Source organism: Lathamus discolor, chromosome 4 (assembly GCF_037157495.1).
Source record: "Lathamus discolor isolate bLatDis1 chromosome 4, bLatDis1.hap1, whole genome shotgun sequence".
In the NCBI taxonomy this organism is placed as follows: Eukaryota; Metazoa; Chordata; class Aves; order Psittaciformes; family Psittacidae; genus Lathamus; species Lathamus discolor.
The window spans coordinates 72,736,112-72,752,613 of NC_088887.1; the positions used below are offsets into that span (position 1 = coordinate 72,736,112).

General features: G+C 39.9%; 1 protein-coding gene across 2 annotated transcripts in view; it reads right to left on the reverse strand.

The window, feature by feature from the left end:
• The window catches only part of UBAC2 (UBA domain containing 2), a 93,046-nt gene that overhangs the window by 8,484 nt on the left and 68,060 nt on the right, over positions 1-16,502 (reverse strand). For both annotated transcript variants that reach the window (XM_065678012.1, XM_065678011.1), the window contains exon 7: positions 12,712-12,957. In XM_065678012.1, coding sequence (XP_065534084.1) covers positions 12,712-12,957 — 246 coding nt within the window. The remainder of the gene's footprint in view (positions 1-12,711; positions 12,958-16,502) is intronic.

The following is a 16,502-nucleotide window of genomic DNA, read 5'->3' on the forward strand; positions in this document are numbered from 1 at the left end:
TAATTCATTAACTTTGGCTCAACAGCTCAGCAAGAACACTGCACTAACACCACTTTGCCTGGTTTTACTCTTTTGTAAAGACCTGAGAAGAAAATAATCTTTCCACGGGTCATTCACATTAAACTGGTGAACTGAAAAATGCCAACGGGACTATGACATATTCCTTTGAAGCACATGAAGTCATACAGAATAATGTATACAGAATATAAAATCTACAATAAATGTATTAATTTAGCAGTATTCAGTGTATCATAAGATTGAAATAAATCTTTCCAGGTGTGCCCTCAGTTTCAGTACTGAGCTGCCTATTCCAGTTTGATTTTGCATCCTCCCTGTCCTGTGCTGCTACCCAGCATTACAAAGAGATCTGTCTACTTCCTTAGCATGCATTTTAAATTAACATACACAGAATCCATTACTTTCAATAAAAAAAAAAAAATGCAAATTCCTTATACAGGCAGCTATTTAGTTTTTAAGGTTTACAGCAGGTATCTTGATAAACTACAGCTGTGGACTGATGGACTCTGGAGTGTTCCATGTGAAGATTGCTAACCCCTTCCCAGAAATAACAGACTTAACAAATTAGATCAAAATAGCTGTGGAAAGCTCTTCTTCTATTGCCCTCAGAATATTTCAATTACCTTGAAGACTGAGACAAACATAACCCATCAGTTCTTAACTATATTAACAAGGTAAGAATATCCAGCATACAACAACAGTAAGTATTAAAGGCTGAAAGTCTTAATGGTATGTGAACATTGATGTTTAGGATTAATCTCAACATTATGGCCCACTTATCTGAGTGTCACTTTACAAACTGGACCAAAACCAGGCACGCTTGGGTTATCTTAACTGCAAGAAAATTGTTTCCCCCCCACAGTTATCTCTGATTACATGATGGACATGCGCAAGGTCAGGCTCAATAAAGCAAAGATTCAGGGACCTGCAGCAGGAACTATGGGACTGTGGGACTGTGGCCAATCCCACAGAGTAAAAGTAAGGAAAACTAGGAAGTGCAGCTAATGCCTTCGATCCACAGAAGATGGAGATCAAGGCTATGGAATTCCAGTGTGGACTGTGTAAACGCTTCCAGACAACTTTAACTATCACAGCAGGAATACATGAAGATCTGTGACTTCTAAGTTGACCCAAACCAAAAAGCAAAACAACCTGTTAAGTGTTGCAAATTCCAGTTAACAAATGTGCAGAGATTTCCAGACCAATACTCTGCCTTGCCTCACAGAAATTATTTTGCAGACCTCCCCTCCATAATTTTATGATGATTTCTGTACCAGTGTTTTCTGATCATGCTAACACATTTACTCTGTGAGGAGTCAGTAAGATTTCACATGAAGATACCTATTCTGATTTATTTAATTGATGCCTCTAAATCATCTGAGTCCCTACTAAGGAATCAGCTACCAGTATTTATGCATTTCACAATATATTTGAATCCTGGCACTAGCACCCAACAGCACAGATGCACTTGCACCCATCTCCTTACTCTCCACCGAAGCCTTGTCTCAGATAATGGAGCTCCCTGGAGTGGCATAAAACAAGCTAATAATTAAGTGGTAAGGATGATCAAGGGCCCAGTATGAAGGCTCCTTTCTTGAGCAGTACCTTCAGTAACAAGTGTCTGCCAGTCTAATCTATTCAACGGAATCCAGGCAGTTCTTCCGTGATTCTGATTTGTCAGTTTCTCACTAAAAGAATTAATACTAAATGGTCGGGGGGCTGGGACTTAACATGATTCAGAACTAGGTAAGAAGGATGCATCAAACCTCTTATATCCAGACCCAGTTTCCACATCTGTCAGACTCTGGCTATCTTGCACCCAGATTATCCCAGGTGACATTCTTCTTTATCCTGAATCTTAGGTGCTGGGGGGCAGCAAGGGCAGGTGCTGCTCCAAGAGGAAAGACAAGCTGAAAGCCAAGGGTGACGACGAGGCAAGCAGAGGCAGTGGCCTCACTGAAATGTGCTGTGTCCCCACAGGGTCCAAGTGAGAAGAGCAAAGCAGGTCCACCTGACAGTTACAATAGCCAGCCAGAAGTCCAGATCACCAGGCAGGTGTAAGATCAAGCCTAGAAGTCACGAGCAGGGAAGAAGATACACCGATTGGCACATATGTATCCACAAAGCTCATCAAAGATCAAGGGTGTTGATCTGAACTTAATTAAAAGCTTAAACCACAACAAGTCAAGAGGCTGAAGGTTGCATGCACTGGTCCCAGTGGACCGGTGGGATGTTATGAGGGACTTCTAGTTTCTATTGCCAGCTGTTTTCATGGCGTTAATCCAAAACTCTGGTTTTGGAAGTCCTGACTGCTGTTCTACTAGAGACAGATAAGCATTAAAAATTCAGTCTACAGACTATCACTCTAAAAATATTGTGTACAAATTGGTGGCTGGGCCCTTATTTCTGTCTGCAACACAGTCTTGCACATGTCATCAGGAAAGACTGCTTCATTAATTATTTGACTAGAAAGGTGATGGGGACACCTAAGAAAGGCCTATAAGTCCTTCCCCCTCCCTAACTTCTAGGCTGCAATTTCTGAACTACAGAAAAATGCAGTTTCTTTTGGTTTAGCAGTGCAAAGAATGGGTGAATCAGTTTACTGTAAATTCTTTGTTACTGCCTGGTGGGAGACAAACATACCAACAAAACCATTTTATTAGTCTCGGATAAATGGCTACTAGAAGTGGATTACAATACTGGTGATGTTGGAACTTCTGTTACAGGAAGACAGTAAACCGGTTACAAGTTTAGGTGAATACAGAATGAGATTTAAGAATAGTTTGGATTAAGGGAATGGGAAAATAGCAGCTCTTCATCACAGAAAAGGTTGTAAGGAAATGCCATGTTGCTGACCTACCCTTGAATAGCTGCCAGAGCTTTACATACTGACGTTGGGCCTTGTGAGGTCACATCCTTGATGTCTTCCTTTTTTTTCAATGGTGTCTGGGACAATACATTTACAAGGAAAGGAGTATCCTCCCTTCCTACAGAGTAAGGAAGAGATATCCAGAGCTAGCAAATCTCTCTTGACTGTACAGCCTGCCGAAAGTCCAGTTATGCCATTTCTTTTCACTCTTTTTACTCTCCACCCTTTCCAGGCAGCTCTAACTTGTTTCCCATATACATACCTGCCACAGCATATTTTGTATTATTCTTAGCCAAAGTTTGGTAATTAAAAATGTTGTATTATGTACAATTAACCAATACTCACTTAAGTAGCTGTCACATCTGCACATATTTTTAATAGATTAATTCAAAAGGAAATGAAAGAAAATGCTTTGGAAAAGTCCTCTTGAAAGTGATGCATGTGGTTAAGATACTCTGATAATCTCATATCATGTATATGGTTAATGCCAACTTGTCATCTGTTTGCACAAACAGGAAGCACCTCCTGATATCTGTCCTGTTCACCTTTCTTAACATAACAACCGCAGAGAAAGAAAAATGAAAAAGGAAATTGCTTTGCATTTCACCTTTTAAAGTAACATTTTTATAGTTTGCTGCTCTGCATAGGAGCCATTACTTAGCACAGACATATATAATGTCTTCTTTTATATAAAGCTTCATTTTAAAAGATGACACTTATTTGCTTTCCAGACCTAAATTTTTCTACAAATCATTGACTCCAAAATACATGCTAATGATATAAACAAAGAAAAAACATAGCCATGAATGACATGATACTTGCTTCTCTGAACGCTGCTTAAGAAAGATCACTGGAAAAGGTGAAATTTCCAGTAGGCTTATTCAAATGTCTAGCCTGCCTCTTTCTGTGAGGATAAAACCCCTCTGTTGATTTTTATTTTTGGTTTTGCTTTTGATTTTAATAACTTCTTTTTTTTGAAAGGGGGTAGGAATGTAACAGTATTAGTGTTCTGAGCATCGTCCTAAATGATGGAATTTTTCACCAAGGAAAGCACTCCAGCAATTTCTAATGATATTTCAATTTCCTCTGGAAACTTCTCCTACAGACAAGTCTCTCTAGCCAAGAGGCTCTGCCTCCAACTGTTAGTTGCTGCATCCTGAACTTTGATGCCTGCATTGTCCCATAGGAGCTCATGTATCACAAAAGTTCAGATATCCACATGTGGTCTTTTCTGAAGCCTGATCAGTATTTCCTTTGAAATCTAGGAAGAACACCTTCATCTGGTTTCTGAAGCTGCTTGAGAGACAATAGATGGATTTCAGCAAAGCACAATGCCTTCACAATAACAGAAGCCAGAAATGTCAATGGGCAGGCACATCTGCTCCTTGGAGGCGAAGTGGGAATGGCTGTTTCTGCTACTGCGTTCAAGGGAGGTGCGGAGAGATTTGAACACTTCCTCACATACTCCTGCAGGCCCAAGCTCTTGCCCTTGTCCACTCCTTGTCACACACAACAGGAAGGGGTGCCAGCTGACTCAGACACATGACTGGCTGACAGTAAGTGAAGAGCTGCACAGGTGCTCTCAAAAACTGGATACTGCAAGAGTCAGACTACTCTGCATTTTACCTGTTACAGTAAGCATAAACACCTATTCTGTACCAAACTGTCCATCACAGTAACAGTCACTTTTGCATAATTCAGACAGAAAGTGATGGATCACTATGCCAAAAAGAAAGAAAGATATTTCATATCAAGCGGAAGTTGGAAGATGGCATTTCTGAGCACTGATGTTATTCATTGGTCCAACATTAGGGAAGTGTTGAGCAGGACTCTCAGACTTCATCTGCCACAATAAATGTGGATTTGAATCTTCTCTAGACAGCAGAGACAGGCCTTCAACCGCCTTTTCAAAGCACTTCCTTTTCCAAGCTTCCCAGCTTCCCTTGCTTGTGTCAGCTGCTCTTTGCCTAAACTGGACTCTTGCTGGTGCTGTGACATCACAGGCATGGTCACAGCTACATCAGTTGAAAACATGCATCCACGACATCTTATTTGCAGTGGGGCTTGTCACCTCTTCACACAGAAATCTCAGGTATATACTGAAAAGTAGGTTCCCATTATTACAAATTAATCTTTATAACTGCCTTGTGAGAGGTAAAACTGTTGATCACAATCCCCAGTTGAGCTTTAAAGGGATGACATGATCTGAAGCTGTTCTTATATCTGGCATTCAACACCCTCTGAGTGAGATAACGGGGGTGGAGAAGCATGCCAAATGCTGAAGGCAGGTCCACTAGCATAAACACAGAGTCTGTACTTGAGGAAATAACGTTAGCGCTGTTTCAGACATTTTACACAAAACAGAGACAGTTCTAATCCTTACTACATGGCTCTTTGGATGCTGACTGGTGACAGTGGCCTGTTATTAAGGCATGAGGTTTAGACAGACGATCCTTCACCTCTTGTGCACAGAACCTTTTAAAGAGTAATAAGGAGTAAGTAGAGAAACAAAAAAGTGAGAAAGTAAGAAACAGAACTGAGAAATCAGAGCTCCAAAATTGTTTTGTTTTGACAAGCTAAGATAACAAACCAAATTCTCCAACATATCAGCAGAAACACATAGTTGAGTATATAAAGCGCTAGTCTGTGGTGAGGTAGAGGGAAAAAACAGATTAGCATTCCATTTTGGGATGTAAAGATTCAATTTCTGTCTTAGGTTATAAATAGGAGGGGCTTCCATTTGGTGAGATCCCAAAGTCAACATACAAGGTGTCATACTTGCAACGTTATCTGGCAAAACTTCTGTATCTATTGTGCCTCTAAAGGCAGTGCACTAACGAACAATCAGTGAAACTTGGCTGCAGTTGTCATGTGCTAATAGCAGAGTTCCTGAATACTAAGATGGACCACTTCCTATCTGACCTTCTTGTGTACCACATGTTATAGAAGATGATACGAGGATGGAATGGCCCATCAAGAGTCTCTCAGAGCAGACTGCAAGGACAACTGAAGCCCTGGAATCTAATAACTGATCACTCCCCAAACTGGACACCTTATTTGCCCATGCTCAAAGCTAGAAATTAAGGAACAGATACAGCTAAAAGGAAACTTGCCTTGTGTAAACAGAAATAGATCAGACAACAGAGAATTAAATACTCTGGAAACGCTTGGGGAGATTTGTATGCCGGAAGCCTTTTTCTGGGGGACTGCCTCAAGTTAAATTGTCAAAGAATATAGAAAAATCATATAGGAGAACAAACATACTCTATTTCTCAAAAACTTACTTGCTTTGAAATAAAACGGTATTTCGCTTTAGGAAGTTGTCCAACCACCGTCTCAACAACTGCTTCTCCAGGGAAATTGATTACAAATATTAAACCACATTCAAAGGCTATAACTCAAAAGCTCAGTCAGACAGAAAGAGAATTTCATAATCCCAGTCCAAGGAAAAGATGATAGTTCAATGTGTGAGCAGGGTGGTTCTGAGGAGTAGGAGTTAAAGAGACAGCCTTGTGACCGTGACAAGTGGATGTTAATGAGACACATTCAGCTTTTTCTAGAGGTCTACTAGTGTCTGTCAGCTTGTGGATTTGCCAATTTCTGTGAAAAAGCCAGAAAAATAAAGTGGTTGCCTGTAGATGAAATTATCACAAACTGTTCGTTACCTGGATCAGCACTCTGGAAATTCAACATTTTTAATTTCACACCTGGAATCCATGAAAAAAGTTATTCAGGAAAAGAAAACAAAAATATCTAAATAGCAGTAGGTTATCAACTGCTGCAAATATGTTATGGAAATGAAACAGCAAAAAACCAGCGTTCACACATGCCAACATCAGCACTATCTGCAGGTTTTATACTCATCAACCTCTAAGAGTAAAGCTCCTATTTTTAATAAAAACAGGCTTGTTCTCCACACAAAGAAAACTTTATTAAACAATTACAGAGAATAATCCAGATTTGAAAATGCCGGAAGAGTGCCAAAAAGCACAGGATGAGTTAAAGACTCACTGAGGCCTGAAGGAGAAGATAATATTTTCTCTACAAAAATGGAAGTTGTCTGTGATTTCAAAAAAGGCTTGGGGTGAGTCCACGCAAGTACATCGGCATGCAGAGGAAAGGAAGAATGAAGGAATCCTGAGTCTAGATTTAGCCCCAGTGATTATCGCTGCAGCATACATGTTTCATTCATGGGCTGAAATAAACCCATAAATACTTACTAGTTAACAGAATTCTTTAAAAATATGATGCCAAATTGTGTACACACACATCTGAGTCTGAGCTCAAAGAACTTTTTCATTCTACTGGTACCCTACATATAGCTGTCTTTGAAGTCTATATAGCAAGGTTGCTAAAGGCAGTTTCTACTGAACTGTGTTAGAAAATCCCAAAGTAGCCTTAGGTAACACAGACTACTTGGAATGCAAACCTATTCAGAGAAGATGACTTTGCGTAACTCTTGGCTGAAAAATCTCACCCATTTATTCAGGTACAGTCTGGCAGATCACTTCCTGACAATGATACATACACCTGTGGAACAACACGATCAAGCTGCTTCCATCAAATGTTCTGGCTGTGAGAGCAAGAGTTTATATGGACCCAGCAATGTATAGGGGTTGCACAATGCCTTCAGAGTTCAAAATCTCTGAAAGACTAGTTGTTTTACTGAAACTTATGAAGTTATTCAAGACTTTGTCAAAGTGGTACCTCAGTGCCTGTGGGAGAACTAAAGAATATGCTCAGGTCTCGTTCTTACACTTAAGAAAGCAGAAATGGACAGTCTGAGAGTATACTTTTCTGCCACTGTGAATGAGGATAACATTCCTGTGGAGGAATTCTTGAGCCAGGGAAGTCTTCATGCTAGTAATGTATTTTCTTCCAAGGTCAGGAGTTTAACACTTATGTATAACCAGAAGGTAAATCAGCAATCTAGCCTCACATTCCTTAGTTGACAAAGTATGAAACCTGCACATTTCTCAGGATATGAGACTCCCCATAACAATAAAGACACTCAGTGTGCCTGCCCACAGATCATCTCTCCAGTGTCCCAGGAGAAAGGCATCTAATGAATGAACAATTAGAGGAAGTCACATTGTTACAGAAGATGTCTGGTCTTTGCAAGCTGTAGAATCCCATATAGAGATGCTGTGTGATATGAATCAAAGGAGAGTCAGGACTCACTGAAAAGTAATGGCAACTGGAACAGAAGAACAAAAAGACAGGAGGGAACAAATGAAGTGTAGGATAGGGCAGAAAAGAGGTAGTGAAATGAAGTTTTTTATATATGGCTGTAGGTTTAGCACACAGTCTGGACCAACCTGGTGAAGCCCATTTTTAAGCCAAAAAACTCAAGATAAACCAAGCAGCAGGTAATACAGTGTCATTAACATGCTCAGCATGAATGAAGGAATAAATGCTCTGTGGATATAGCAAGCATTTTTTCAAGATGAAGGGACTGAGGTTCACACACCCAGACAGAAGGACGAGTGCTCAAAGTAGAAGCGGTATTTAGTTGCCAACAAAAGGCATTGACCACCTTTTCTGCAACTTTCCACCACCTTCCCCATATCCATCTTTAGTGACAACAGTGTTGTCAGTAAAGGCACAGATTCCTCCCTCATCTATTTACAAATCAGTTATCTGCCAGCGTCCCTCCTAGCTTCTCAATGGGAAGTGAAAGTTGACTCCCTGCTACCACACTGGTGCACACATGCAGCAGTTGCTTCCCTTTTCCCATCAGGGTTTTCATTCGGGTTACAGAATGATAAACTTCAGAAAAATGCTGGGAAACAGAAAAAGATCACGAAATAGAAAAGTCAGAAGAGGAAGACCAAAATGTTCATTGACATTACAATATTCAAAGTATAAAATAGTGCACAAAGGCCACAACTACATCTTGTTTGAATCAGAGACAGGCGAGAGGCATCCATCCCTAAAATCCTATGAGCTTCACGATGCATCAGCAAATGATTACTGGTGGTAAACATGATGGGAGAAAACTTCCCCAAAGTGAAGAAAGATTTTGTACAGGTGCAAACACAAAGTATGGGAAACAGTGGAGATGAAGAGGAAGAGATGATGAAAATGTGGGAGGAAAATGGCATAGTGAGGAATGATAATGTGAAAGTGATATGTAGGGGAAAAAGAGATCAGATAATGGTGGGGAGGGAACAGGATACATCGTTTAAATTAGGAAAGAGGATAGACAAGGGTGGGAAAGAAATGAACTAAGAAACTGAATTTTTAAAAGCAGTAACAAAATAACAAGCTGGTATTTTCTGACAGAATGAATACATATGGCACACTTTTTATTTATATATTATCTTCTGCTTCAAAAGGCGCATGGAGGAGATGCTCAGTAATGCTCCAGCTATGGCAAGCTCATAATTTGTCAGGATTATCCGTGGAAGACAAAACAGAACAGAAAGTTTTGAATATGCACACTACCATCTGTTTAAGGGCTGTATCCACAACAGCTAGAAACCAAGACAAAAATAAGTCACCATGTAACCACACTACCCTGAGAAACTAGCAACATGAGATATTTTTTTTCAGTTTCTAACAACATACTCAGACACAGCAACACTGAACATTTGAGAGTTAAAAAGAGGCATTTCAAGTAATAAAGTTGGTGGTTTATGTTCAAATTGTACCACATGCTCCTTGAAGAGAAGGCTGTGTGGAGACCTCATAGCAGCCCTCCCGGTATCTGAAGGGGGGCTATAGGGATGCTGGGGAGGGACTCTTCATTAGGGACTGTAGTGACAGGACAAGGGGTAACGGGTTCAAACTTAAACAGGGAAAGTTTAGATTGGATATAAGGAGGAAGTTCTTTACTGTGAGGGTGGGGAGGCACTGGAATGGGTTGCCCAAGGAAGCTGTGAATGCTCCATCCCTGGTGGTGTTCAAGGCCAGGTTGGACAGAGCCTTGGGTGACATGCTTTAGTGTGAGGTGTCCCTGCCCATGGCAGGGGGGTTGGAACTAGATCATATTAAGGTCCTTTCCAACCCTAACTGTTCTATGGTTCTATGATTCTATCAGTTATGGGTGTCTGACAACCCAGCACTCACACACAGCTCTGTGATTCAAGCCCCTTCAGACCAGACCAGAACATTTCAGCTACACAAAGCCTGGGAAAGATAAAGCTCAAAGAGTTGCCAGCAAAGATATTCTGGGGTAGTTGGGGGTTTTTTGGTCTTTTGGGTTTTTTTCTTGTAGGAAATATCCAAAGTGAACTGTGGTTTGGAAAAAAAAGCTCAGTGAACAGCAAGGAAAAAAAAAAAAGAAAAGAACCCCCCCCCCCCCATAAAATCATTTACATCCCAGTATCTTGAAGGTACAGTAAAACCCTATGAGAAACATTTCCCTCTTGTTTCTTTCTGTGCTTCCCTCACCCCTCCCCTTTAATTTTTTTCCTTTTCATTTTTTAAAATGTTTACTCATTTTGTGTTGGCTTGTGTAACTTGTTAGGCTCACATTCTTCAGATTTTCTTGCACAGACTTGAAGAAAAAACTTCCTACATAAAGCATCTATTTAAGAAAGAGGCCCCCTTATGACCAGAACAGAGTTTGCCACACTGTACTTACAAAAGAGCACCATTAAAATCATGTATCATTCTTGTGTTCTCCTTCCTTAATGCTACCAAATACGCACAGAAAGTGCATTGGCTCTTTTCTCGGATGAACTTGAGTAAGAGGAACAGGCAAAGCACCTTCTCAAGGGACAGCTAAACAAAACTGCTGCACTATGGCATGCAGAGGGAAGTTAAAAGTTCACTTCATTCACCAAACAAAATGGATAGCAGGAAAGAAAACGTTAATTTAACTCACCTCTACAGCATAGTGGGACTCCAGAAATGTACTCACCATTCTCCCAAAATAAAATTCAAAGCCATATTTGCTGACTTCTATTATTTTCAGTTTCACAAAAAGAACTCCCTAACAAACTGATCTGCATTTCTATCAGCTTCACTCCCACAGGTAAAACTATAATCTAAATTCCATCTGTAAGGTGATCTGTTCAACTCCACTGTCTTCAAATTACACCTTTTAAGACTGAAAAGTCTTAGAAATTTTTTATTTACTGAAGTACAGCAACCCAAAAAAACAGGTTTTATTTTCTGTAAATATAATTTTGAGATGGAAATCATCTGCTTTTCATTTTTACTGCTACATCTCAACATTTGTGAATTATGCTTTTTGTGATTTAGTTGATGGCCAGTAAATTATGTGAGAGAGTCACTAAAAAAAAAAAGGCCAGACAAAAGTCTTTGTGACACATCTTTTCTGAGGAGCCTGTCTGGAACATTTATACATTGATCCCATCGCCTTCTGAACACTGGTTTCAGAGATTAGCACTATCAGTTAACTACGTGCTGCTCTCAAGTTAAAGGCCAAACTTGAAAGTGTTTCAGCAACTTGTAAAGGGAAGCATCTTAGTGATACACATAATGTTCATTTATTTTCTTAAACCCCTCCACCTCTAAGAACTCTATTTGAAGTCAAACATGAAAAAGTATTTTCCACTTTCATTGCTCCTAGCCTAAGAAAAGGAGAGAAAAAAATGTTATCAACTCTTATCATTTACTGTTCTGAACTTATTTACCGCTTTTTGCAATTAAAGGTATATTACAAAGATTGTCCTTCATAACTGGAAATGGCTTCTTCCTCCTAACTGAAGAAACCTGACTGCAGTCCTTCCAGCAGCTTGTAGTCCAACAGAAATGTTCAAATATTGAGTAATTTCTAATACAATTCTTATGTTAAAACTCATTAACACTCTAATGGGAACAGAGAGAAGTAGATTATGATCTTTCCACCTGAGGAACAATTTCATCAGTCCGAAAAGATAAGAAATCACGGAAAATGGAATTCTGTTATCAGGGACTGGAAACAAAGATCCATACTCCAGTTGCTGGCTTTATGCCATCACACCTCTAAGTCTCGCAGCATTAATGGTTAACATAGCTATACCTACTTGCACTACAGTACCTCGAACACAACAAGAACCTGCGCATCAGGTCAGAGCTGCATTTCAGGCAGAGAAAACTCAGTAAAGACCTTGAATTGCTATGCTGTAATTAAATTATGAGCAATATATGTTTACATAAAGCTATGCAAGGCCTATGTTGTCTGCTAGGTTTGATAAAGTAGTAATACATACATTTAAGATACAGGAAAAAGTGACTTGAGACACCTTGTTTTACTGCAAAGTATGTGAATATCTGCATTTGCTGGTTTGACTAAACCAGAGAAAATAAAAGGCTCTGCTATTCTATTCAATAAGGAAATATACCAAGAGTATTAAAAGTGGCAAAGTCAAACAGAAAGTTGGTTGACCTCTGTAGGAAAGTTAGAGAATTTAATTTCTGCACCTGCTTAAAAGAAACAAGCCTTGATCAAAGTACATCTGCAAACAAAAGAGTTCTGTAGACAATTTTCAACCTCTCTGACAAGGTTACTAACAATACAAATATTCAGAAGAGTCAGGAGCATTTTGATTTCCTAACTTTCCTCAATGGCTCTTACTAAAGACCACTGAAAGGCAAGCACTTTACCCTTCAGCCTCTTTTTGGTGAAAGAATGCCAGAAGTACTTACCCTTACAGGATTGCCTAACATTCTGCTTTCATCTAGTGAAGCGGTTTTAACATACACATATAAACCACTAAAATGACTATTAGCAGTACAACAGTGTATGACAGACTGATGGAGGAGAATAAAGAGATACATTCTTTTTAAGAAACAGGAACCACAAAAGATACATGAACCAAAAATGCATTTTTCTGATAACAGTACAATCCTTACAGAACATATATCAATACCTGCTGCTGCCTTTGCCTCCTCATTTGGGCAACTTGAGACATCATGATTTGACGGTCCAGTAACTCCATTCTCTGCTGCCTCTGGATGTCAACTGTTGCTCCCATTCCCACACGAACTTCATTTGTTGGTTCCGCAGATGAGAAGATTGGTTCAAGAGTCCAAGAAAATATCTTTGCTACCCAGCTGGGCACACAAAGAATTCGATGAACTTTTAATATACTGCTATTGTAACACATCCCAGAAACCTAAAATGAAAAAGGAAATGTTAAAAAAACCACCCAAAACCAAAACAACAACAACAACAACAACAAAAAATAAATCACAAAACCAAAAAGCTTAAATGCACCAAATTTACTTTGTATTTTGCTGCAGATAGCAGCTGGTCTTTCTGTTTCTAAAGCACTCATTACTGTGTTTACCCAGAGTTCTCAGACAAGAATCAGAGAAAGAATAGGGGATTTCTTTACCTCCAACTTCCCCACAACTACAGACTATTACTTTTAAGAATCTGTGTACTGCACTGCCAGTGACTCAGAAAGCTGCTTGGGGCTTTTTATTTGTTTCAGAATTTGAGCTCAGACCAAGCAACCCTTTCTCAAAGAGGTCAAAATTTGAACCAAATTTTCATTTCTAGTAAAGGAACTTGTCGGGGTATGCCGCATGCTGACCTGAGAAGATTAAGGCTGCCCTTGATGATGCTGAAGCATTGTAAACACTTCTTAAAAAGCTGACCCCTTTTTGGCTGCTGCCCTCGGCACCCAAGTCTCCCCTTAGAGTAAGAACAAAATCAAACCAGCAGATTTGAAGGTAAATCTTAAGAGTATACGCAGACTTATTCCAAAAGGATCCCATCTACCTTCTAGGAGACAAAAAAATATTCAAACCCCAGTTCATTAAAAAATGACATTGAAAAAGCCAGGTTTTGTGATGCCCTTCTCCCACCTATAAAAAAAATATCAATTTCCTGCGTTCACACTCATGCTTGCCTTGGGGCTTGATTTTATCTCGAATTCAGAATTAGCAACAGAAATCCATGTGCCCCATAAATGACGCACAGTCCCCACTCAGCCATCATTTTAAATCCCATTACAAAGCCCTACCACTTGAGCCCAAAATGGTCCAGCAGGAAGGACAAAGCTCTTGCACAAACTCTCTGCATTCTCCTTCATGCCACGTTTCAGTACTTGTGAGTATTTATTGCCTGTTATGCCACACGAATTATGCTATGACAACAGAGTGAAATGAACAGGAAGAGATATGAACTCCCCCCCTAAATCCGTAATCACACCTAAGCAAAGCAATTATGCTAGAACAAATGTAGAAACTCTACATCTGGGCTGCTTATTGGAGGATACACATTTTTATCTCACTTTTGTATAAACATACCAAATGCATTGGTGCATATATAAAGGGAGCCAGTGTAGGAAAATTGTATTTTCTTTGGGAAGAGGACATTCTTTGGGAGGGGGACAGTTTTCAGATTATTTACAAGGTTACTGTTAATTATCCGGTGAGATAATTAGACTTTTAGGAAAAATACATTCTGCTTTGGCAAACACTAATTTTCATTTTACTCTACTTTCATTTTATGACTGCTGTCAGTCATAAAGGTACAAGACCAAACAGAGGCTACCATCCTAAAATGACAGACAACAGTTTTAAACTGCCCTTAATCCCCTTAATCTTTTTCTTGCTATGAGGAAGGAGGTAAATGGGATAGGATAAGAGGAAGGCCACATGCTCTGGCATCATAGTAAAGGCTGCCTCTAACAAAAATTTTCCGTACTCAAGGAACGGTCCTGACTGGACTCCAGAATGACAGGGCACTGGAACAGAAGCCGCTTTGTGACCTCAGGAATTCTTTCCTCAGCTCTAGTGAAACTGTTCCAGATGACTGTAAGCCTATGACAAAACCTTGTGCACATCAACTGGAAAATAAGAATTAAATTGCCAAAGAGTAAGAGGAGGAAAATTCCTATCACTTCTGCCATTTACTTACTTTTGGTATGTAGTACTTGAGGTATCTACCTAGCAAGAAGGTCCCTTGGAGACTAACCAGTAGGTTCTAAGAGAGTTATGTAAATAGGTTCTTCACTCATGACAACCTAGCTTGTAGGACTACCATACCAGGAATATAATTTTTTTGGAAGTAAGCATTACTGAACCAGGTTGCAAATATTATGTATGCATTTAATCTGATGATTTCTTAGATGCAAAATGCACGAGCAGCACCAGAACTGACAGATTATCTTCCTTCCTCCCATCTTGTGTTGTTAGGCTGTGGAGCCAGATCTCCCCTTTGGTCCCACATTCCTGGTTGCATAGGTGTTAACCAGGTAGGGAAAACTGCCTGTTACAAAACCAAAATACCTTGTCCACCATCACACCAGCATTCTTTCACTTCCTCCAAATGCCCTTCCCAGCTACTGATCTCTGCTCACTCTTATCAACTACCATACATTGTTGAGGTCTAATGATTTCAAGGCACCTTAAATCTTGAACGGCTTCAAAAAGTCACTAGAACAAAACAAAGCAAGTGGTGATAGGAAAACCTTCATCTCCCTGAATGTATGATAAATCTTGACACGTGTCTGAACACACTAACCACAAACAGAATCAGTCTCTGATCAACTCAAGATAGAAAATACAACAGATAGCAGCAGCATGTCTTTACTGTCAGTACTTTGGGACTTGTTTGCCTCAGAAGGGGAAGTGTACTGCACGCACCCACTAATAGCTGCATCAATAAAAGCATTCTCATGTATTTTTAGGTAGAGACAGCTAGTCATAGCATCATAGAATCATGTAAGTTAGAAAAGACCCTTAAGATCATAAAGTCCAATTGTTAACGTAATGCTGCCAAGTTCACCACTAAACCATGTTCCTAAGCCCCACATCCTCACATCTTTTAAATATCACCGGGGATGGTGACTCTACCACTTCCCTGGGCAGCCTGTTTCTGTACTTGACAACCCTTTTGGGGAAGAAATTTTTCTTCATTTCCAGTCTTCATCTCCCCTGGCACAACTTGAAGCCATTGCCTCTTGTCCTATTTGGACAAGATGCCCACTTTGTTACAACCTCCTTTCAGGTAGCTGTAGAGAGCAAGTCATTCCAGCGTACTTGATCAGAAGAAAAGGCTTTATAAGGCTAAAAGTTCATGGACATTGCTAAAATGAAGAACGGTGCTTGGCACGGCATGTGAGACACATGGCTCCCATCTGCCTTCCTAGCTTTACTGAGCTCACTGGAGTAGCATGCCTGGTCTATAGTCAATGTACCAGTTGTAATGGGCTGTCTTCTCTCTCCTTCCTGCTCCTCAACAGCACACTTGTGTCTTGGCCCTTCCTTGTCCTGCCTTAGACAGAAATTCACTGCATAACCCAAGTCTGTGGACTTCCATCCTCACAAAGCAGGAAGTTGAGAAGTCTGACAATATAAAGTTCACAGTAAAATCTAAAATAAAAAGCACCTGGTGACAGAACAAGACAAAACTGTGGGATTAGCAGAAGTGTATCTTCTGCATCTTGTCCTGGCAAGAAACTTACTTTGGACCAGTAACTGTTCAGAAAAAATGGCGTGAGACAGCAATACTTCGTAAGTAGAAATGAATGGAAGGATAGACTCACTGGTGAAGAGCACCAAGTATACACAGCAATCCACCTTATCTCCACATAGAACCATACAATAGTTAGGGTTGGAAAGGACCTTAAGATCACAGAATCATAGAATCACAGAATAGTTAGGGTTGGAAAGGACCTCAAGATCATCTAGTTTCAACCCCAAACCA